This window comes from Ornithodoros turicata, chromosome 6, assembly GCF_037126465.1.
Source record: "Ornithodoros turicata isolate Travis chromosome 6, ASM3712646v1, whole genome shotgun sequence".
NCBI classification, from domain to species: domain Eukaryota; kingdom Metazoa; phylum Arthropoda; class Arachnida; order Ixodida; family Argasidae; genus Ornithodoros; species Ornithodoros turicata.
Window position 1 is genome coordinate 11,545,710 of NC_088206.1, and position 24,297 is coordinate 11,570,006.

At 43.9% G+C, this 24,297-nt stretch overlaps 2 protein-coding genes across 4 annotated transcripts; one reads left to right on the top strand and one right to left on the bottom strand.

Annotated features, from left to right (window-relative positions):
* Positions 1-8,604: 8,604 nt before the first annotated feature.
* LOC135399075 (uncharacterized) lies at positions 8,605-14,881 on the bottom strand. Of its 2 annotated transcripts, XM_064630757.1 has the most exons (5): positions 14,571-14,881; positions 14,306-14,453; positions 13,510-13,796; positions 12,501-12,820; positions 8,605-8,639 (listed from the first exon to the last, which is right to left on the bottom strand). In XM_064630757.1, exons 1-4 carry the CDS (start codon positions 14,583-14,585, stop codon positions 12,542-12,544), a joined length of 729 nt encoding a protein of 242 aa, XP_064486827.1. In that variant the 5' UTR covers positions 14,586-14,881; the 3' UTR covers positions 8,605-8,639; positions 12,501-12,541. The 2 variants fall into 2 exon arrangements, with proteins under 2 accessions (XP_064486827.1, XP_064486826.1); XM_064630756.1 differs by lacking the exon at positions 8,605-8,639 and having other exon boundaries at positions 8,647-12,820.
* An 87-nt stretch (positions 14,882-14,968) lies between these two features.
* Positions 14,969-23,609, top strand: LOC135399077 (potential E3 ubiquitin-protein ligase ariadne-2-like). 2 transcript variants are annotated; one of them, XM_064630758.1, is made up of 14 exons: positions 14,969-15,238; positions 15,552-15,761; positions 15,850-15,993; positions 16,914-17,070; positions 17,131-17,252; positions 17,333-17,442; positions 17,937-18,054; positions 18,120-18,170; positions 18,487-18,532; positions 21,119-21,246; positions 21,321-21,464; positions 21,673-21,741; positions 22,010-22,093; positions 22,205-23,609. In XM_064630758.1, exons 2-14 carry the CDS (start codon positions 15,552-15,554, stop codon positions 22,274-22,276), a joined length of 1,455 nt encoding a protein of 484 aa, XP_064486828.1. In that variant the 5' UTR covers positions 14,969-15,238; the 3' UTR covers positions 22,277-23,609. The 2 variants fall into 2 exon arrangements, with proteins under 2 accessions (XP_064486828.1, XP_064486829.1); XM_064630759.1 differs by having other exon boundaries at positions 16,920-17,070.
* The last annotated feature ends 688 nt before the right edge of the window (positions 23,610-24,297 follow it).

The window sequence follows — 24,297 nt, forward strand, 5'->3', positions numbered from 1 at the left end:
CTTGGATCACAGGATTTTCGCGAACGCGTTCGGAGTGTTTATGACGTACGCCATTATTCTGATGCAGATCACAAATATAAATCCGCACGTGCACTTGGTCTGAGGTGTGATAGGAAGGGAACAGACAAGTACAAAGCTTTCGATGCATTTTGAATTGAGGGCAATTCATATACCAGTTGGTTTTGCGTTGGTTGCTGATGTTCTTGGAGTTCCTCTTGGCTACCGGCTTGCTCCAGACGCTGTAGGGTCCTCCCCTGCATCTCAAGGACCATTGACGCTTCTTTCATGTGCTTCTTCCTTTTGTGCGACGTATAGCGTTGCGCAACCAGAGTTGTACTTGCACATAATTTCATTTTCATATTTCACATCTCATGCTTCTCGTGTAATGGGGTAGAGTACTGCCCTCAAGCGGTGAATCACCCCAGGCCATAGTCATGATTTAGTTGTTGTTGTAAGAAAATACGGCACTCGTGAAGAGAGCTGGCTACTCCGGTTACGCTCCAAGGAAAAAAAAAAGAGTAAAAATGGGGAGTAATAGCATCTTCTATAATCCACTAGACTGCAATTACTCCCTGTTTTACTCCCTTAACCCCGACATTTACTCCCCAGGACTGCAAATTGTCACTGAAGTTGGCAAATGGTCTTCCGAATGCAGCAATCTACGTAAATATGTGCTTTTGGTCAATTTGATGGTATAAGGCTGCATAACTCAGACAACTTAGCAATTTTCCAACCACACAGAGTAAGAAACAGCGCTTCTTTCATCGCATATTGTGCCCTATGTATGTCGCAAGATTTTATATCACTCGACATATCACGGTTGACGGTTTGATTCAAAGTATTTTCACGCATGGACACGAATTATGTGACTGGGACTCATAGAACAGAGCGTGTAACGCAGTCTCCACTGTGTGACATTCATATACTCCCATGCATTTACTCCCGGAAGGAGTGAAATTACTCTTTTTTTTTTTTTTTCTTAGAGTGTGTACCGTCAACCTCGTGTTATATTGGTCCATTTGACATTACTCTAAGGCGGTTGCTACTAAAGGAGACGGACGGAATGAGATTATGTATATGTCTTTTTGGATTTATGGTAGAGGTCATACGAGGTGCTTGAGGGCACTTCGACGGAGGCCAGAGGAAGCAGAAACGTGCTGAGCAAAGAGCAGAGACTGAGGATCATGTTGTAACATGAATATCTCTTGCATAGACAAGCTCCTGCCTGTGTTCTATTTGGCAACACGGACAACGCTACTTGTGTAAGCTGGAACGGCTCGCCAACGGGAGAAGGGAATAGGGTCCACTGTCACGACTCTGAGACCCAGAAGCACGGGTGGTAGACTTGCTATATGTGCTCCTTGCCCTGTGCTCTGCTCCTGTATAAGCTCTGAAATGTGTTGGCTGCCTGATAGTCACGAACATTAAACTTATATATACAGTTGATTGACATTCATATACAGTTGAGTTACAGACCTCCAGTTGATTCTGCCATGTGACAACTTGAAATGTACGTGTTTAAAGTGCATCAACAACAACAATAAATGCAGGAGAAGTGTATCAAGTTGTGGTGTGCTGTGCCGATCATTACTTCAGGCAGTTGGGAATAAGGTGGGTTGTCTCGGTGCCACACCTTTATTGTAGTTCCGAACTTGAGGTTGTGCAGAAGTGCGTTGAAGTTGTATTGCCACACCTTCATGATCGCATGACTCTGGAATAAAACAACCAACTCTTGTTCCTTTAGTAGGAAGCAGTCGAGCTTTCAATAAGAAGATTCAATATTCAATAAGAAGATTCAATTGCCCGTGTACGTTGGCTGAGCTTTTCTGGTGAAACGGCCGTCATTTTCGCTACAACGTTGATTTCATTTGTAACCTCTACTTCGTTCGGCTTGTAACTTGACGCGACATGTAATTCATGTCAATAGTGAACAGTGTTATGCAATAATTCTTACGTTTACTGTTAAGTGGCAAACTTGTTGTTGAAAAAGCTGACACGATCTGTCTGGCCTCCAGTTCCTACCTCCATCCGTTTTCCAGGAACACCCTTAGTCCAGTGTTTCCCAAAGTGTGGTCCGCGGACCCCTGGGGGTCCGCGAGAGTGTCCGTGGGGGTCAGCGACTGTCTCTCACATTTCAGTGAGCATTTTCGTCCCCACAAACACGCGCTCGTACATGCTGCCCGATTTCCAAACTCCCAGAACTTCCAAAATTGCTACAAGCATGCTTCAACGGCTAGCTTCTAATTTCCTATAGAAAAGTCGTGCAATGCACGTTTGTCCGCGTCATACACATACAAACAAGAAGAAGAAACCAGTCCGGAATCGTTTCTGAAGCTGTATCGAAAGCACACAGCAGCTGACGAGGTTGCTGGTTATGCACTGGCTGTGACGGTGTGTAGGGGGGGGTCCGTGGATAGGTTCTCATCGCTTCTGGGGGTCCGTCCCGCCAAAAGTTTGGGAAACACTGCCTTAGTCGACCGTCCTATTCTATCTAGCGAGTCGCTTGAGCTCCTGAGTCACCGCTAGGCATGACGAGCAGGTACCCGTGCTAACGTTGCCATTAGCGGTGACGAGAACGCATAGTGCATATGTTTCATGTCATCGCTACGAGACTCCACTTTTTTCCTACCATCATCATCATCCGTAAACATATACTCACAGGATTCGATTTCTGGGGAAGCTACTCTTCAAAATGACCTTCACCGCATAGCACGATCCTAGCCAACCATCATCTCGGATGACATCGTTCTTTCCCCTGATTTGTTGAAAACGAGGGGCGTATACGCCTTTTTTGTAACACTTATGCAGTACATAATTGTCACCAAAAAAGGCGTACGCCTCCCGTTTTCAACCTATCAGGGGACAGAACGGTGTCATTCGGGATGATGGTTGGCTATAGGAGCGTGCTATGCGGTGAAGTTCTGTTTTAAGAGTGCAGGACTGCGGTCCTCACTGTGAGTTGACTCTATTTATCCCATTTCACGACATTACCGCAAGCAATGGGGTGGAGCATCGCCCCCTGGCGATGAAACTCCCCACTCATCATCATTCAAATGAAGTTGTTGTTATTCTTGTTCTTGTCTAAATCGTGGAGGCAATAAAAACCTCGTTGAGGGTACACTCTTAAAAATGAACTTCACCGCATAGCACGCTCCCCGCCAACTATAGTCCCGAATGATGTGGTTATCTGCCCTGATTTGTTGAAAACGGGAGGCGTACGCCTTTTTTGTGACACTTATGCGGTTCATAATTGTCACAAAAAAGGCGTACGCCTCCCGTTTTCAACAAATCAGGGAAGATAACGATATCACTCGAGATGATGGTTGGCTAGGAGACGTGCTATGCGGTGAAGTTCATTTTTAAGAGTGTACACTGTTAAAACAGAACTTCACCACATAGCACGCTCATAGCCAACCATCATTCCGAATTATATCATTCTGTGTATTGATTTATCGAAAATGGGAGGAGGCGCCTATCTGGGACAGATTATCTTGTCCCAGATAGGCGCCTCCCCCATGTTTTGAACAAATCAGGACACAGAATGATATTGTTCGGAATGATGGTTGGCTAGGAGCGTGCTATGTGGTGAAGTTCTGTTTTAACAGTGTAGTATATTGTTCGGTCTGCATGTAACAGCGCAAAGAACTGGGAGTCGTGCAAGAGATTTGGTCGAGACATTGTTCCGCAGTGACTGGCGCAAGCTGGGACTTTGAAGATTTTCGGTAAGAAGGGAAGTCAGCAGCGACCGTTAACGGCGGTTGATTGTATCCAGGGGTGAAAACGACGGGTGTCCACGGCGACGAAGTCGTGACACTACTGCGCAAGCGCCATCATAGACATTGTGAGTGTGTGCGTGTGCATGACCCGCCAGCTGGACGCCGAATACAACAGGAACCCGAACCCTCCGAGTTTCAAGATCAGCACTAGAGTCACTGAATAGCGATTCATAGTAACTCAAATAGTATATAGTAATTCATTTCTTTCAGAGTCGTGTTCCTTCTTAAGTAAATATTTGTCCTTGTATATTGTCCTTGTGACTCTCCTCATTGCACTGTCTCGTGTTCACACATGCCGCGAGGTACGCATGGGCAACCTGACCTCTTCTGTGTTCTTGCTTATACGAGATAGGATGTGCTTCGCGTGAACCGCACAGGTCGGAAGCTGCTGAGATTGTGAAATTGGTCCGGTATACGCCTGTGAGATTCAACTGGCTAACAAATGTGAACGATTCTATTGCCTATCCTTGCTCGTGACTGCATTTACTTTGGTCGTCTGGTTTACAGCCATGGGGTGGGGGTTTGGGGGGGGGTACATGTTTATTATGAAGAAAGTAGGGAAAGGTTAGCCTGCTCTGCGGCGGCTTCCAATTCCAGTAAGACAGAAAAAGGAAAGAAAGGAAGAAACACTTGGTCACAGTTCACCCAGAACACCCACAGCATAGTTCACAGCAGTGTCCAATAGCGTGAAGAAGAAGCGAGATGAGTCGGTAAGGAGGCAACGTCGGCAGGGGTTGACAGACAAGTGGCAGACAATTAGGTCACGACCAAGAGCTATGACTGTGCCTGCGGCTTCGCCGAGGGCCGACCACAGTCCACTGGGTAACAGGAAATTCCATCCTTCGACGAGGCTTCTTCCATGCCAGGTCTACATTGAGAAGAGCAGTGCTCGAGCGTTCAGAGATAGTGTCGGAGGAACCAGCACTCTAAGAAAAAAAGGGTGCGAAAAGGTGGTAACTTCTACCACCTAGATCAATATAGCGTCTGATAAAGGGTGTAAAAGGGTGGTAAAAGCAATTATCATATATCCCAATTGCTACGAAAAGGTGTACGCCCCCCTCGCTCACCGAATCAGAAGTGGTAACCCTATCATTCGTGGCAGAGAGTGAGGTAGCAGGTAGAACTTTGCAACCTTATAGGCACAACATATGCGACAAATATTACCTCCTGAAAGGTATAACTGCTCCACCTTTTTTTTTTCTGAGAGTGAGTCCTGAGTGTCTTGACTGCATGAAGCCCCAGCCGGCGACGTGGGGGGCTTCCGCTTTGAAGAATGCTGGTGGCAATTTATGATACCCGCCCAGGGAAGAGAGTCAGGGTCAACAGCCCCGTACCCGCCAAGAAGGGGTATCGCAGACGCAGCTCGGACATCGGAACCGGGCGTATACATGCTGCATCGTCCAGGACAGCATCCGTGGCAGGAGCTGCCAAATCGAAAGGACCGGGGTCATTGGGAAGTCCCACAGGCAAACGGCGTACTGCACCACACCTCAGACCAAGTGCACGTGCGGATTTATATTTGTGATCTGCGTCAGAATGATTACGTACGTCATAAACACTCCGAACGCGTTCGCGAAAATCCCGTGATCCAAGTCGAACGCAGCGCCCCCCGTGAGCACAAACTTCTCCGCAGTACATACTTCCCTGACCAGCAGCCACTGAGTGATGGTCCAGCAATCCTGTCGAGTCTCACGCATTACCACTTCATTCAGCAATCCGTTCAGCTTGCAGACACCCTCTTCAATCTTCGCCGCGTTCCAAAATACAGTCTGCATCATAACAGCGCAGTAGACCGAATCCGCAAGATTGAAATAGTAGATCTGAACCGGTCTCAGTGCCAGTCCGGTCATGAAGGTACGGACATTCACTATAAGGGTATACATGAACTCCCCGCAGCAGACAAATATAATCATCGAAAACGACTTCTCCACGTCGTCAACGGCCCTTCTTACAAGAGCGAGTCTTCTGTAGATAACGGAGGCGCCGTACCTTCTGGATTTCACGAGGCTGCAGACATCAGACAGGCACTTTCTCAAAAGCACGCAGAGTTGACAGTACTGCGCCACATAGAAGCCGGTCACGATAATAACTACGTTATAAAAGCTCCAGTCAGCAATTAACACGAGTGTTGCCGTTGTATTGCCCATGACATTTACGTCGAGCTTGTAGAAGTAAGTGTCGAAGTACTCTTGGAGCTCGTTTGTCTTTATCCAGTCTGGAATGTAGAACGTGTTGACCAGGAAATAGCAGACGACGGTGGCTATTATGAAGTTTTGGTTGAAGACTCCTCGTCTCCCGCACATCTCAGTGAGTCCATTCGTTCCCCTTCCTGATGAACGATACAAGTACGACGTCAGAAACGACGCGAAGATCCTCACGAGGTTCGTAACTGTGTCGATGACCATGAGGAAGTTGGAGACCTCGACGGTACAAATAATCAAGCTGAATATTCCCTGAAGAAGATATATAAATGTAAATGCGCTAATGAAACGTACCAGGGCAGAACTTGAAACCTGCATGTTACGACACAAAAGGAGAAGGGACCGGTTGGGAACGTGCAACCTCTCTGGCGTCCCTCAAGTCTGGAGAGTGTCGTGGCGTGCGACAGTGCGTTCAATAATCGCACAGCCTATAATACGACATGAATGTTTAGGCCTTCCTATATCATTTACAAGCGTCGCGTGCTCCTAGTCGGCGTGCTAGGAAGGGTTGGTGTGAATGCAACAAATTAGCAGGGGCAGGATATATGCAGCACCTGTTCTCCAGTATGTGCCATACGGATGTTATTGGTAACGAAGTTTTATCGTGCTACACTCTCTTACCTATCAAGATAGTCATTACTTAATGTAACGACTGTTTTGAACGCGGATATTGATTCGTGAAATGTGTTTCTGCTTATACCCTTCGCTCTATAGTATAATTAGGTCGTAAAGACCGTTGTCATAGAGGTGTCACAAAACACGGCTGCCCACTTATGCAACGGCAATAATTTAGCCTTGTTTCTCTAAGAATGTCGGAGGTCTGCAAACAATTTCCAGATTCTGGATCAAAAGACGTAGTATCGTGTTATGGTGAACGGTGAGGAGTCACAGGGAAACGTCACTCCTATTCATGCCGCGGGTGGTCGAGGGCGACCTGGGCGAGGGCGTCGAGTCGGGCTCTTCCTTCTCATACATCTGAGACAAACAGCGGGAAGGAAATTTGGGGGATCTTGTCGTCGCTAACTCGCTAACCGAACCGCGTCTGTAAACAACGAGAATTAACCGAGGCAGGCTACAAACATGGACGACACAAACACATAAGCCTGCGACGCCCAAGGATTGTTTGAATTTCAGTATCTGTGGTTGGTGTGTTCGTATTCGGTCTAGATCGAGGTAGAAACACAAACCTTGTTAGGGGGAGTGAATCGCTGGGGACCAAGAAACAACGCAAAGAATTGGAGTCGTGCAAGAGATTTGGTCGAGGCATGTAGCTTATTCGACGTGGTCTGCAGTGAGTGGCGCAAGCCGGTACATGGGCGTCCACCACGAGGAGACTTTTTGGGCCTGCCCCCCCCCCCCCCCCGGAACTTTCCCAGGTGGGGTCATGCCCCCCTCCAATAAGTCTATCTAGCTGATACTCAACATGAACGTTTCGAGAGATTTGCATGAAGGGGGTGGGGGGCGAGTGCCCCACAGTGTTTGCACTGGGAGGGGGTGTCCTGCCCCTCCCACCTGCAGATCAAAGAACAGTTCCACATATGAGCTGGGACTTCGATTTTGTTTTCTTTTTCCTAAGACAGGGGAGGTATAGTAGCCGTCCTTGATGAGGTCGTCACACTACTGCGCAAGTGTCATCAGAGACATCGCGAATGTGCCTCATCCGGCACAGTGACACCGACTACAATATGAACCGGAACCCCCCGAGCTGCAAGACCAGGACGTCACGAGCGGTCTTTCTGTTTCCTTTCTTCTCACTACTGGCCTGTAGGCAAACTTTCTATTCAAAATGGCCGAAGGGATTTTTCATTGCAACAGTTTCTTTATCTGTCTTCTAAAGTAATTTATTTGGTTAAAGAGTGGCGATTTGGTAGTGATGGTGAAAGGACTCGCCATTGTCGGCCTCACAGAGGTGGGCAACGTCACGACTGACACCCTGGAGAATGTGCGCCATGTGCCGACTTCTACGGGAACTCTGAAAGCGTCTGAGGAAAACCCAGGGGGAAAAGACAGGTACGGGATTCAAACCCGAGAACCTCCCAGTCTCGGCGTGACATGGCCAGCACGCTAACCACTCAGCCACGCGAGCTGGTGCTCGCTAAGTGAAAGTTGAAGATCGGGGCCCAGGCTAACCAAACGGAGCGCTCCCGCCGGACCGCGTGACAAGATGAGACGAGATCAAAAGAATTCCACAGAAAGCCACGCAAGAGACCTTCGAGGTCCCCATGGCTATAGAAGGCGAATACAGAACACTGGTACGAAAGCTTCGACGCAAAAGCGCAATGACCTGCGGCCCGTTCCTCGCCATTTCGTAGCTTCGCAAATTCGCGTTTGCACAGCCTGCGCTGCGTGGGAGGCCGTTGAATGGTCAGGGGCGTGCGTGTTCACAGCCACATCGCAGCTTCGGAAGTTTGCGTTGACTCCGCCCATCACCATAGTGCGACACGTGGTGTAACGCGACCTGTATAACGCAACGACAATCGATGAAATAAATTGGCCGAAAATCTGCGGAAATGAGTAATTGGCTCCGCCTCTTTTTTGCCGCCTCTAGTTTGAGTGCCAAAGTGCGACGAAAGGAGGTTACATAGAAATTATTATTTTGACTGGGTCTGAGAATTCTCCATTAGGATCTAGGGTCTCCCTAGGAGATGTACTTACGTAATTTCTGTAAAGTGGGTACACAGATTTATTTGAGTACAATGCAACGTAACATCACAGCTTTCCTAACACTTATGTGACGTAGCATATTAGAACGTCCACATCAGTACTTCCAAACCACACTAGAGTCATCCGTTTTCCTTGTATATAACATGGCTAGAGTATTTGTAGTGGAGTCAATGAAGTGCGCTGCATATGCAATGTGCACCAAACTAACTGGTGAAAAATGCCAACTTTGTACAAGACTAGTGATCACCAAAATGCACAGCAGCCCCTAAGGAATGCATGATCCTGGAGCACAGACGAGTAAAGCGTTATATGGCAGAGGATGAATCACATATAAATAGCACCTCAAACCTGAGGTGCCTGTTTTCATTACAGAAATATTGACCTCAAAATTGACAACAAAAAGAGCGGGGAAAAAAAATTAACAATTGTAAATATCACATACTGATCATACACAAAGCGTGCACTGAAGCACTATGCAAGTAAAAGGAGCAACCCTACAAAGCATTGAATAATGTAATACCACTGATCTTAAAAATGAAAGGAAATATATTAGGATGTCCAAGTTCCGCAATGAAAGTATTTTCAGGTATACTTGAACCACATCATGTATTGGCAAGGACAAGGCTTGGGACAAGTCCATTACGAGTTACGCTGCAACTGAAAAAGTTCTCTGCAATGGCCTTACAACACTACATGGAAGCTGTATGAGGCCGCGATCACTTGTTACATGACCGCTACACAGCTATGTTATTTCCACTACGTTACAATTACAGTACAGCCTATGTCATGAGCAACAGAACAAGTGCTGTTATCTCAATTAATGTTGTCATTCGCATATAATCTACAGATAGTGCAATCAATACATCGTGCTTGGAGCATTCTATGCATACTTTCCGAGGCGCCATACTATGGCCCTATGGCGCCGAGAAGTTTGGGAGTTGCCCCCTGGTGTTCACTGAACGAAACCGTGTCATGGGGATGTTGCCGGGCAATATCTGCACATTGCATTGCGTATCAAGGCATTGCACGTGCAAGAGGCTGTCCAGCGATGATATTTCCTGACAATGCATGACGAAAACGTCGTATGTGTTCCAAGTAAGCCGCATTTTCATTCCAATATGACAGTTTTTACTGTAAGTAACAGAAACGAAACAGAAACGAGGGTCCCCACCACGAGGCGGCCCTAGTGAGGGTCTCGCCGCGAATTGCGCATGAGCAGGTAAAGAATTTGCTTTGCTCGTGGATGTTACACAAATCAGAAGTGGCACTTGTAGTAGGTCACGATTCTTTCCAAATACGTATCAAACTACAGCCTACTGGCTTATACTGCGGTAACAGGAAACTGAAACTGATAAGCTAACAGGCAAATGTGCTGATAAACATGGTGCCCTCATGGGTGTAGAGATAGGAATATTCCATAGCATGTTGAGTCCTGAATTGTGTGTGCCATTCGTGAGCATAGCCTCTGTGGCTTATAGCAATCTTGACACTACTTTTGTGTTTACTCTTCACGATATACTTCGTGTTTTATGCAGAATCTGAATAGCAAAATCACTAAAAGTAGGAGTATGCTAATATTTGTGTGAGTGTGCAAACTGTGAATGGGAATGGATTGAATGTATATACTATATACCAGTTATGTGCATTTGACTCGACTCTGTGCACATTGTATTTCCAACGATTCAATCATGTGTAAGTAACTGCATTTCTGCAACTGTCACCAGCATTTTGAACATTTTCCATCATATTATCCAGAAATTTGTCCCCACAGCTTTCTGAAACAGTTAAGACAAAGAATACAACTTACACTGAGACCATGCAGGATAATGCCTCGTAAGCACATTGATAACACATTATTCAAATTATTAATTTTTGTACATCCTGGAGGTATGAGTGACCCTAGCTCAAAAAGAGCACAGATGAGTAGATGGTATAAGCACGGGCAGAACGTCACATATATATACACATAAAATAACGTAGCACACCTGACATACCTGTTTAAATATTGCCACCATTATACATTTAAACATTGCCCCCAAAAGAAAGGAGATGAAACAAAGTCCCACAGATGTAAATATCACATATTGATCATATAAAAGGTATGCCCTGAAGCTCTATACAAAGCACTACCACTGGCACTAAAACAAAACAAAAAATTAAAAAAAGCGCAGGGAGTGGAACCTTCAAATAAATATTTAACGATGACATAGCAGTTGCAGGCTCACCGCAATAATACAATACCTGCATCCTATTAGAACTATTTCATGTATGGCACGCAGTTGCTTAAATCTTTACCACTGCATGATGCAGAAGCTCCTGACCAGTGCCGTGTATGCCAAAGGGAGTCTGGCCATTAATGGGACCTGCCTATACCTGGAGCTCCACCCACTTTTTGAGCTCTCAGGCCAATCACGAGCCAAAATACAGTTCGCTATTAATCTCAGGCTATCCAAGCTATATATTACCTGTATTCACTGGGTGCCGACATTTTCGGGAAACTGGATTAGATTAGATTGAATAGGATATCCCCTGACGACCTAGCAACATAATGGATTTTGCGTCCACGTTTAACGGCACCATCCGGATGGAGAGGGGCATGTCGGGAAGACGCAGAATAGCAGAAGGGCAGAAGTAGCAGAAGCAGAAGTGCTTGCTAGCAGAACTGATTGGCCGGCAGAACCGCTACTTGGAACAGACTGCCGGTATTATACGTATTTTAACTATGAAATATAACAAGATTGAACCAAGAACGGGCAAAGGTGTGTATATGGATAAAAGTATGTCATCAAATGCAAATTTTTGGCCATCCGTAGCATTTTTCTTACTATTTGCCTGTGATCGCTGTCGTTACTAGGCCTAACATGGACAACGAAAAATTTTTTTCAGGTAAACATCGACACTGGAACGTAATTTAAAGGTGATTTGCAAGATAATTGCAACACAATGTACACTTACGGAATAAAATTTACATGATTTGTGAAAAAAAATTGTCGTGAAATCCTCGCTTCGCCGTTCCAAGCTACGCCGCCATTTTCGGGAAAATTCTGGTGTCATGGCGGCCCGCATAAAAAACAGCAGCCAATGAAAAACGCTCAATTTGATTGACAGATCGAGCCTCTTTTTTAGGCTCCTCCTAATGGCCAGACTCCCTTTGGCATGCACGGCACTGCTCCTGACCAGGGCAAGCACAACATTCCTGGCCACAAACGCCTGTTCATGAACAGCGTGACAGCGTTGTTGTTTCCAGTAAATAGTTTCTACATCATGAGCAACAGTTATCATTTACATAAAAAACTACAGGTTATGGATTCACATTGTGTCCAGGATGCTCTATGCATACTTTTCCTATTGCAGGTAACCACATCAACAAACAATTTGCTCTATCCCACAGACTGAAGCCCACCAGCTCACCTATTTATTTGTTACCAGTCTATTCATGTTCTTATTTCTCCATGTGCATTTCTGCAACTGTCATCAGCCTTTTTGGAGCATTTTTTTTTTATCATATTACCACGCATTGGTGGCCCTACAGTATACTGAAATTGTTTTGTGTGTGAGAATTTTGTTTACACAGAGACTATGCCAGATGATATCAAATAAGCACAGTCATAACAACAACGCTCCTGTGCAGAAATTGCTTATTATTCAATATATCAGTATTCAAAGGTAATTTCTTTCAAGGTTTCTATTTGAAACCCACGCTATTCATCCAGCTCTACGCAGGACCAAGCAGGGATCCGTATAAAATGCGGACATGCTCTGTGTGCCCTCACGCTATCACATACAACCTCTAGCTACACGACCTGGTTAGTACAACAGATACCCAATCATTGCTCATGGTGACGTACAGCTTACTTACTGAAGATGGGTAACGCCCACTGTTGTCAGCGAGAGCTTTGCCTACAACGAATCCTTCGTCTTTCTGCGACCAGGATCCACATTGTGTCGCAAGTGCATGATGAGGTCCAAAATCTTGACCTTGGCAGTGTCACGCGACACAGAATCAAACGTTCGTAGTGCTGCAGCCACATACATTCCAAAATAGTGTTCTTCGTCTAGGAGGTTCCTCTGTGGATGTGCCGCCTTGTCCAATCTTCTCCTCTTGTGCGGAGGAGTCTGCGCATTCGTTTCCGATGTGCTCGACGCGTCCACTTCCGTCTCAAACACTTCTAGCTCGTCCTTCAAAACAGCAAAACATGGGAAATTTACGGTCCAAAGCTGCAACACCATGTGTGTGTGTGCTTCCATTTTTCTTTTTTGTTTGAGGATAAGTGACTAAACAAAGCAAGACCACCCAATGAGCTAAAACTATATTAAACATCAGTTAAAATTCAGTTTTAGTAGATATAAGTTTAGTTCATTTAAATATAAAATAAAAAATTAAATTAAAATTAAATATGAAAGTATATATGTTGTGGCACACAAATTTTTTTCCACAAATTCTTGCAGCAAAGAGTCTCTGGTGTTATCCAACTGAAGGTATGTTCCCTGTAAATTTTATGCAGTGTTGAAAGATAAGTATGAGGGAATATGACGAAGCAACTTCCAGGCGTTAATACCCTGGTATACGCTGTGGGATATTTGTGTACTAAGTATTCAAACGTGTTAAATACTTATATAAGTACTAAATAAATATGACTGCTCCTGGTAACAGGGTGTACTGTCCTTTGTCACTCTTGTATACGTTGTATATTAAGTTACTTGTCAACTTAATTTAACACCGTTCTGTCGATAGCAGAGCCGTAACACTGACATAATTAACTAAACATAGGAAAACTAAAAGCTGTTTTTGTCACATGAATGTCATGTCATCATTTCAGAAAAGAATCAAGAAAATATTCCACTGAGCGGCTAAAAAGTGGGCTTACAATCAGGCAGTCGGGTTCCAGGATGCTTGTGTTGTTGCCTCCCTCAACTTTAAAGTCATTCGCAGCTGTATCTGATGCAGTATCTAACTGGTTCTCACTACTGTTATTTGCTTCTAGTGTCCTTGGGAGGTAGCAAACATTTAGGAACTTCATATCCTCATAAAAGTCCCACTTTGATGTGTAGCTCTCTTCACCGTTGCCATCACACGAATTGTGTTTTAGGACTTTGTTGTATTCTCTGAAGAAGTAGGTTCGCAAGTTGTGGAACTTGTTCTTGCACTCCAACACTGGGAAGAAAAGGGGAGAGAATTATCATCGTGTATTTTACTTAGCATGCATATTCTTTTATTACACTGACAGGATATTGACTGATAACATGCCACATAATTACTTTAAATAGCTTTTTGGACATCTAAACTTGTACTGGAGAATACGTTAAAAATTATCGGCTCTCCCATCTTATCCCCTTGCTGGCTCCTGAGGTCAGCACTTAGATAAAAAGTCCTTTATGAGTCTAGGAGTTGTAAGAACCAATATGTCTTTCTTTTTTTTTTTGTTCCCTTACAACAACAGAGGTAGAAGCCAAGAGTCCACTTTGTTTTTTGTTTTTTTATCACATGGTTTAGTGGAGCCCGATTCGTCTTCTGGGCAATCCCTGGTTAGAGTACCGGCTTAGAATGGCATCGTACTGGGGAAGCTCACGAGACATGGTGCATCGTCGAAGTAGCGCATACTGACAGATCGATCGGTGCTGCTTTCAATAAGAGTTCATGTGTAAAAAAATACACAAACTTACTGGAACATCCAAGAGTGCTGCAAAGCTCCAGAATCTTCTTGTCCCGCAATCGTCGCTTTTTATAGTCCGGGTGTATTGGGTTGTAGAGGAATTCGTTGTCTTTGAAAAAGTCGATGAGCGTCTTCTGTCGATCATTAGTCCAAATAAACTGAAATATTGCCAGAGTAATATCCCATCAAGGCGTGGAGAGACAGACACATAGGATGCGAACATTCGCATCGCAGAAAGGGAATCCAAAACCAAATGGTAGACACTCGATACCTACCGGTTTATGATCCATGAAACCAGCGTGTAAAGCACAATTCTGGTTAATCCTTCTCTTACTTTACCATTTGCGCAAACTGTGCACTGCGGTCATTCTGCTTCGTCTATATAGCGACCTTGCATTACAGAATAATTATTTACTGAACGTAAATCCATTGAGTAAATCGTGCTAGCGATAGTAATAGTGCTGCTAAAATCGGCGTGGCGGTATTTGTAATGTTTGTGGCCCTGCATCATCTACACTATTGCAGATTTCTCAAACACAATTGATCTACCGTAGACATAAGTAGGTCCACTACTCTTAACTGACTCAGAGCACCGTACTGTTATATGATGAAGTAGCGCTGTAATATCTTGATTTCGGTTTCTTTTTCTCTGCGGACGATGACTGCCGCAACCGGCGCTGCCTTCGATTTGTTATGCGTTATGTTGAAATGTAAGCCTAACTTGGCACGGATTATCGGATCTGCTTTGTACGCATTTAATTGTGAAAAAAGTCGTTCTGTATTCCTTTGTTTGAACCAAATGTGGCATCACCTTGTTCAGTGACTGACTTCGCAGTTGGCCGCAACGGATACCGAAAAGCATGGATCTGAAATTGTGACAAGAACTTTTGTTTATCTTAAGAACAGACGTTTGTCTCACCAAAATCGTGCTAAATGATGCGCTGTGAGTAATCATGTTCTTTATCTCAATTCCCGGAACGTCTGTTTGCATTGCACATACGCATTCCCTAGTGCGACCATCGAAATGTTGCAGAACCCCTTCGTAGTTCGTCCCAATCTGCTTCAATCTGCCATGATCATCGTCAGTTTGCAGAAGTAAATGTTTAGTTCAGATTCTCTGCAAAAAAATCCGCATCTTTCGTATTTAAAAGAATGACGTAAACGGGTGGTGCTATCTATTTTTGTGCGCCGTATTTTCATGGTCACAGTCCTTGCTCGTCGATGTGCATCACCCCACACGTATCTCACTGCTACAGATGAGTGAACCAGACTCAGACCTGGATTTGGACGATACCGACGATGACTGCGGATACGAAGACTACTATAATTGCCCCGAGGACGGCGAAATTGACCAAGATGACCTGCGCAAGCAGGACCCGGAGTACTTTGAATTTGAGTGCTTGACGATCGAAGATGTTGAGAGACTCCTCAACGAATCAATTGAAGTCGTCTGTGCACGGCTGACGGTAAATACTTGACTTCCAATATCTTCGACAAAGTGCTACACGGTGCAGCGCATGAAGTACGAAAATATAGTATTTGGTATCTTTGTAGTTACTACCTTCTCTGGCGAAAGTGTTGCTGCACACCAACAACTGGAATAGTCAAGATGTAATTCAGAAGTACAGGCAAAACGCTGCGCAGACGTTAGCAGACTGTCGCATCAAGCCGTTGCATCCTCCTGCTGTGGAGTTGCAGGTGTGTAGTGATTGGCACATTAAAAATGAGCCCATGTTGAGTATACTGTAGAACCCTATTATTTCGCGCCCCCTTTAATTTTCGCGAAATTCGCGGATTGACATTTTCGCGAATTTAAGGTGCACGCGAAATTCTCGTATATTTCGGTAATTTTCGAAACTTTGGTAAGACAAACGTGGTTAAAATGTGAAGATCAAACATGAGATAAGCGTAAGATGAAACGACAAAGTATAAATGTGGAGCTCCGTGCCCCGGGATGGCATTTGTATACTTCCCCATGACATTGGATATTCCTCTAGGGCAAGGTGAAAAAGGGAGTTGTCGTCCTCGTCCCTTGTTTCTTCTACATGCTTCCAACAAATGGAGGTTAACGATCCGTGTTTTCAACGGATGGAGTATAATCGGCGATCTGGAATGTTCCGAGGCATTTGCGAATATTACTAGTCGTGAATATATTGACAGTGCCCAATTCGCTAAATTTTGGGGGTGCAAAATAATGGGGTTCTACAGTATTGTTAGAGCCTGAAGTTTTCGGGGTTTAACCCGACTCTTCCCCGAATTTGCTCCCCGAATTGAAGGTTGCCTCTCTAGGGTGAAACCCGATTTTTACCCGGCAAATCCGGACGTCTGTAGTAATGCACGCTAACTTATTTGGTAGCAAACGCAGTTACATCACCGTTTGTACCGAATCAGCCCAGTTAGTTTGAGTAACTGAGCCCCGACTTCTCCCCAAACTTAGCGTACTGGAACGTTTTCCACCCGGATTTGCATGAATCTAGAGCACATGTTTACTTACCCGATTTTTACTCCCGGAATTTCGATAAAAATATTTCCCGAAAACTTCAGGCTCTAAGTATTGTTTTGATAGTACAGTAAGGACTGCATGCTGTTCGGTGTTTCCACCCCTGATTTGCGTCCAGTTACAGGCCATCAGGAACAATCCGTCAGTCCAGTGCCCCATCTGTCTGCAGAGCTCGCCAGGGGAGAGCTTTCGAGGCTTGGCGTGCGGACACTATTTCTGCACAGATTGTTGGTCTATGCATTTTGAAATTCAAATCCTTCAGGGCATCTCAACAAGTAATTCTCATTCATTTGTTATCGTACGCGAATTACTTACGGAGCTTTGTACGTTTTCAGCTATTGAATGTATGGGGCAGTCCTGCAATATATTGGTCCCTGAAGACTTTGTCTTGAGTATATTGACGAAGACGATGCTGCGTGAAAAATATCAGCAGTTCATGTTTTCAGACTACGTTAGGGTAAATGGCAACCTTTCCAGAAAAAAGCTCCTCGAGCGTAATATCGCGCTTCACAGAGGCTTTTACTCGTTCTCTATTAGACACACCCTGCGCTTCGCTACTGCCCAGGGCCCAACTGCAGCATCATCATACGAGCCAAAGAACAGAAAAGCAAAAGGGTTACCTGCAAACATTGCAAGACAACTTTCTGGTGAGATGTGCTTCCGTTTCACTAGCGTGGATTTATTTGACTATGCGTGTTTCTGTCCACAACGCACTTGCACATGTGGGCTACACTTGTGTACCTTTTGTATGTATGTATGTATGCACAGAAATGTTGCAAAATTCAATTTTCATTGTTAAAGGCTCTGAAAAAAGTTAGCTGGCTAGACGTAATAAGAGCAATAATAATAATAACGTAATAATAACGTAACACGCATACACATTTCACATCCTACAAGGTGTGGAAATAATTTTGACATCAAAGGGTATCCACAAATGTGTTTTTTTTTTAAATAGTAAAAGAGTTTACAAAAAATTTGAAAACCATTGCGCACATTTCACTGTCCTTAATGAATATTTGTGTTCTTATTTGACATTTTTAGTGCAATTAATTAAGTGCAAATTATGGTCCTTTGCCAGTAGCTCCTACTGTTTGCAGTACATCCATAAACACATCCACGCCTTTCTTTTCGTTTTTTGCAGTTTCAGATGTGGCACAGATTACCATGCACCTGCAGACTGTGAAACAATTAAAAAGTGGATTACAAAATGTGCAGATGACTCTGAAACAGCAAACTATATCTCGGCACACACGAAAGACGTATGCAGTCTCTTTTCTTATCCATCTAGATCTACGTTGCATTTAATTGTGCATTACGATTTCAGTGCCCAAAATGTCATATATGCATAGAAAAGAATGGAGGCTGCAACCACATGGTAAGCACGAAACAAATGCTGTTACACTCACTGGTTACAGTGGCCTTCAACCTAAGAACAGTACCTCAGGTGCTGTAGGACCACATCATGATGTGTTGTTCATCAAACACAAATATCACTGTGTCATTGGCCTGGTGGAAGTACTGCATCAGCAAGTGGCATTTATCATATCTCATCAAGTGTATTCTGGTGGTCAACTACAGTGGCAAAAAGATCTGCAAGCAATGCTGTTCCTAGGTTGAACTTACGTTGTCATAGCAACAGTAATGGAAAGCAATGAGAAATCTAAGATACGTGTCTGGACATTTCCTTCTAGCAATGCTACAGCTGTAAATATGACTTCTGCTGGATGTGTCTTGGAGGTAAGGATTATGTTCAGTTTATAAGTCAAAGCATTCTTGTGAGAGGTGTTGGGGCTTTTTGAGGAATCGTTATTGCATTGAGTACAGTTGAAGTTTATAATGAAGCTCCTGCCACACTCGGTGAAAGTCAGTGCAATTAAGTAAATTCCATCTGCTTCTCATTCATTTGGTGATGGGGTTGTTAGTCTGAAGCCATGCTCACACACATTCACACCTTGTTGACTCCTTGCACAACATGACTAGCACAGCTGGATACTCGTAGCATATGTCCAATATATCTGATTAACCTTTTGGTGCAATTTATTGCTCGATTATTAATCCTCTGAGGATCATTCTGCACAGCCTGCTGGTACCAACATAATGTTGTGGATATAAGCTCGAAGGTGGATCTTAGCAGAATGCTTTGAGTTGTTGCTTTGTGTGGTGCACTTGCTGTTAGTGCAAGGAAATCATAAAATGGCATTAAATGCCATCGTCATCGTCACGTGAGAAAGGCAACAATGAGAGAGTTCTACAGGTTTTCCCGGCGATTTTAATCTAAGTGCCAGCTAAATTAATCCATGCCCCATAAAGTTTGCATGGCACATGGATTAATTTCGATGGCGCTTGGATTAAAATCATCGGGAAAACCTGTAGATGGTGATCTGCTGTAACTGTTCCTGCTGCATTCGTGTCTGCAATTTCAGCAACATAGATCTTTAATGTTTGTATAGTAACATTGAATGTTCCTTGGGCCAAGCAGCATCCTTGGCTTGCTGACATATATGTTGGAAAATGTTATTGTTGCTCAATCAATCAGGGTGACATGTGACCGTGAGGGTGCCTATCAGTTTGCATGCATTGTGATATTTAGTGCACAAATAAACGTGCGCTTAATATCCATAAAATGTGCATGCAGCAATACACGAAAAATCTCAAGAGGATGCACTACACCTAGTGCCCCCATGTTTTCGGGTTTTATGCTTTTTGAAAATCTGGTCTTATTTCAGGAGCCGTAAAACGGTAAAATTGGGTGACATCGGGTGGAAATGTAGATTTCCTGGTGGAAAATAAAAAGAGACCTCTTCTCGCATTTTAGATGGACAGAAGATGCGCAACAGTTGTGCTGAGTGTCCAGAGCTTAGATGCTCCAGTGTGCATATTAACGCCTGAATCGGCACTTTGCCAAGTTCATTTTCAGGGTTGTACCCTAAGTGATGACGATGCAAATCTGACGGTAGAAACTGGTCTTATGATAAGGCTGCATTTACCTGCATTTAGCCTGCATTTACGCCATTCTGTCAAACTGGTCTTACCATGTTTTACCCTAAAACACAGGGCCCTAACTATACTTCTGAAGTGCAATGAAGCTGACATGGTGTGGAGTAGTATTCCATTCAGTGTCTATAGCAGGGATTCACATCCCTTTTGCTCCCTGCACCCCTTTTGGGCTCATCAAAGCGCTGTTCCCCATCTATATTAACTCAAACGTGATGCACACTTAACAATTATCAGTATTTTATTGCTTCTTTTGAGTTTCTCGAAAGTATTGTGATATATATATATATATGTTACAGACAATATATATATATATTGTCTGTCTGTGTATTGTCACGAGCCGTGCCGCAAGATGGCCCTTCCAGCACCGTGCGAACGTGGGCACTGTCGTAACATGGCATTGAGGCATTCTTCGCTGGGCAGATCTCCTACGATTGATGTGCTGCATGGAGTGCACACAGGGGTCCAATCAGAGGCGAATGTTACATGGTGTCGTTTGTCCGTGACACCCGCAAATCCCACCACTACCACCATGGGAGGAATTCCCCGCCAGTTCAAATTACTTGATAAGCATTTTGAATTGCCTCAAAAGTGTACTTAATGTAAATTGCCAAGTAGCTCGCATCATATGTACTGTGAGTATAGTACAAGGTACCATACTGCAGATGTTCTTCAAAGGGGTTGCAACAGGTCATCTCAGGTTATCCCGGATAAACTTAAAAAACGGTGCTCTGCATCGCTGTGTACCTGCATTGAAAGTTTCACGGTGATGAGGGTAATAGAAGTGGAGGAAATGGGCACCACGGATACAAACTGTCAAGACAGAGGTCCCTGCTGACTCTTAGATGCATGAACTAAGCATTGATAACCTGTGTCTCCTGTTGTACCGTGTGTATTATGCCCAGTAAACCGAAGATTTGCACCTGATTCAATTCGATTCAACCAGAACTAAGCTTAATCAGGTTCAGTTCATCCTGATAACATTCGAATTGTTGAAGCAAAATATAACCCAATATTTACCCCCCCCCCCCTCCCCGATGTTGCTGAAAAATGTGACCCGAAAAGGTCAGGCACTACTTATGAGTACGAACTGAAACAGATAGTGGAATTTTCATTTGCATGCGCACAAGGTAATCATTTCTGCTAGTGCAAACTATTATTGTTTCTGAACTTATCCATCTGTCAAGTACGCAGTGTTCTTGCGCGAGTCTCTCTGGGTATAACATGAGCCAAGCTTTCAGACAAAATAGAGAAAAATCAACAGAGGCTATATACATTTGTGAGCCGTTCCACCTGTCTTTCATCATTGTACTCTCTGCTGTTTAACAGACTGGAAGACGCACGGTAGCGAATACTACGAATGCAGTAGGTACAAGGAGAATCCAAATATCGTCAACGAATCTGCTCACGCTCAGGCGAGGGAGGCGCTCAAGAAGTACCTATTTTACTTTGAGAGGGTGAGACTTCAGTTTCTTCTCACACTACATGCACTTCTTCCTTCTTCGTGTGATCCTCACAACAATTCCTCCAGTGGGAAAATCATTCAAAGAGCCTAAAGCTAGAAGAGATGACCCTGCAGAAGATCAAGAACCGCATTAACGAGAAAGTCATGGGAAATGAAGGCACTTGGATTGACTGGCAGTACTTGTTAGATTCTGTTGCCTTGTTAGCAAAGGTAAGCTTTGCTCCTGTGACCCGGGGGAACAACTCATGATGCTTTAATGCTGGGGTTTCCAAGTCACTGCTCATTCAGTAATCCATTAGACAGTGCCTTAATTTACTGAGTGCTACAGATTTTTTAATGATATGAGCATACAGTAGCACAGTCTGTGAAAAGTGTTTTGTGTGGTGTTGTGTAAGCTTTGCATTGCACTTGTTTCCAGTGCCGTTACACGCTACAGTACACATACCCTTATGCTTACTACATGGAACCTGGGCCAAGGAAAGAGCTGGTACGTTCTTTTGCCAATACAGGTGTAACGTGCAACATAGTAGAGTTCAGCTTTAGAACACCACTGCCTCCGTAATCAACGTTGGTACACCCAAACAGGTCTCACAATTAACGCTAGATCCCATTATACCTCATTAGTGAATTCGTTAGGCCAAAAGAACAGGGTATACCGAAGGGCACCCATGTGGAACCAGGCGGTTGTTCTTAGGCCGAACGCAACTATAATGCTTCTTCCTAGCCCTTTCTAAAACATGTTTTCCCTACGTCAGTTTGAATATCAGCAAGCAACCTTGGAAGCCGAGATCGAAAACTTGTCCTGGAAGGTTGAGAGAGCAGAGACCACGGATCGAGGGGTGGGTCACATTCAGCAACCATCTTGGTTTTCTGTACCAGGTCTCTCTTTTATGGGCATATACGATGAACACTTAAACAGTGTCACTTAACTCTCATTATTTTACCCGTAGGACCTGGAGAACCAAATGGACATAGCTGAGAAAAGGCGTTCCATCCTCCTGAAGGACTTCCTTGTTGTCTAGCAGCAATAAGGTCACTAGTCGTTTTTCAACTTTCTGCTTTCTCGGTTCACAGGAGCTGAACCAATAGGGTCACACTTTGCTTCAAATATTTTCTGGAACTGAAGAAAATGTGTGTGTGTGCGTGCGTGTGTGCTGCCAACAAGAAGACTGCAACAACTGCATCCTTCGTGTTTTCTTTTTCTTGTTTCGGTCTCAGTTTTTGAAAAACTGAGCTTTACCTCTGTCCTGTATTTTTAAAACTGAGCAGAAGTGGGTTGCTCTGCATTGATGATTTGCCAAAACAGTATTGTGATGCAGGTAAGCTGTTGAGGGTCTTAATGTGGTTCCTGGGTCTTCACTTTTGTAGATCTCACTCAGTCCGTAAATTCTTTATTAGAAACAGGAGCAGATAAAAACTTGCAATAAAAGGGAGGGATGAATAACATATGATGTGCAAAGCCAATGCAAGGAAACAAAATTTTCATGATACGTCACAAATGACCCTAGAAACAGCGCTGCTCGAAGTGATATTAGATAACCTCAACTATAGATATGTCTGCGGCACATTGCTATACGTTACCAAATTGAAGCCTCTATTTATTTTTTATGCCTTATTTATTGAATTTTTAAATGCAGGGAGAAGTGTTATATGCACTTGCCAACAACGGGTGAAAATGGCAGTTTGCTAAATGTTTCTTTTTGAGCAAGACCACACAAGAGTTTGATTTTGTCCCAAGATATTTTTCTACAGAAAAATCGTACAATTTTGGTGCCTCACAACAATGACGCAAAGTAAGGCAGAACCGGGTTGTTTGTTTAACTTAACTAGGATCGTGTACCGTAGAGTGCAGGCTGTTCTTGAGGCATGTAGCCACATTGTGATTTAAGCGACAAAGCCGTTGCCATTGACGATTCTGCACAATCATTTCTCTAGTTGAAGTGTGACCTACAGTAGCATATGAAACTCTTGTACAGTTTTGTACATGAATATGCTTTTTTACCATGTTATGCTGATGCGTTAGGGGGCAAATGGAACAAAATGTCGTTACCTGGAAAGTTCATCATTACGAATGGAATGTATAAGTGGTGGTGTAAAAGTTCAATTCAGGCTAGAAAAAAAAATTAGCATGTCATTGCAAGCATTATTTTATTGTGGAACAATAAGTAACAACTGTGATCCAACATGCCCTCTGCATGCCCCTGACCTTGCAATGCAAAATGTGAGCAGTGCATGTTTGCACTTTAGCAAAGTTGGCCATCATGTATACATGTTGGCACACCGAGGAGAACATGTATGGCTTCCAGCTGTCTTGTATGTTGTATAATAAATTCTAGGCAATTTTTTCAAATGTAACAGTTTTTCTAGCGTTTCTCGACTCCTGTTAGACACTTGCGGTCGTTTCTGATAAAGTAAATGGAATTCCTATGTACGCATACTCGCGTTCACTGCAGACGCAACCGTTGAGCCCAGTGGCAGCATACGAACAGACCGTTCAGTAGGAACATGTGTCACTCATGCTTGCCCTTCAACAAAATTACCTAAGGAAATAACAAAAGTGCAATATTATTTGATAAGCACAGCTATTTCTAAGACTTCTAAAAGACGCGAAGCAAAACACACTAAAACAACACTGTGTTGTTTTAGTATGTTTTGTGTCGCGTCTCTCAGAAGTATGTACCAACCTGCCCATTCTCTGCTACAATATTTCTAAGGCTTTTCCATGGCTCAACGACTTGATTTTGTCTCGTGATACGTTGTACTCTATGCCATAAAATGGCTAAGGTATGGTAGGTATTTTGCCAAAAAGGAGGGACTACTTACTGTAGCTTGCAACAAAAACTGCAACTGTCAGTCTCTAAACCTCGAAATATCTAAAGTGGCTGTTTACAACCAGGTGGACAGTTTTAAAATGAGGCCTGCAATATGTAAAAGGAGGAGGACTAGCAGCTCAGAACTGATCATGCCCTTGTGCATAGCTCTAGGTACTGTAAATACACAACGTACATGAGAAAAACTATCTCCAAAGTGCTGCACAAAAGCA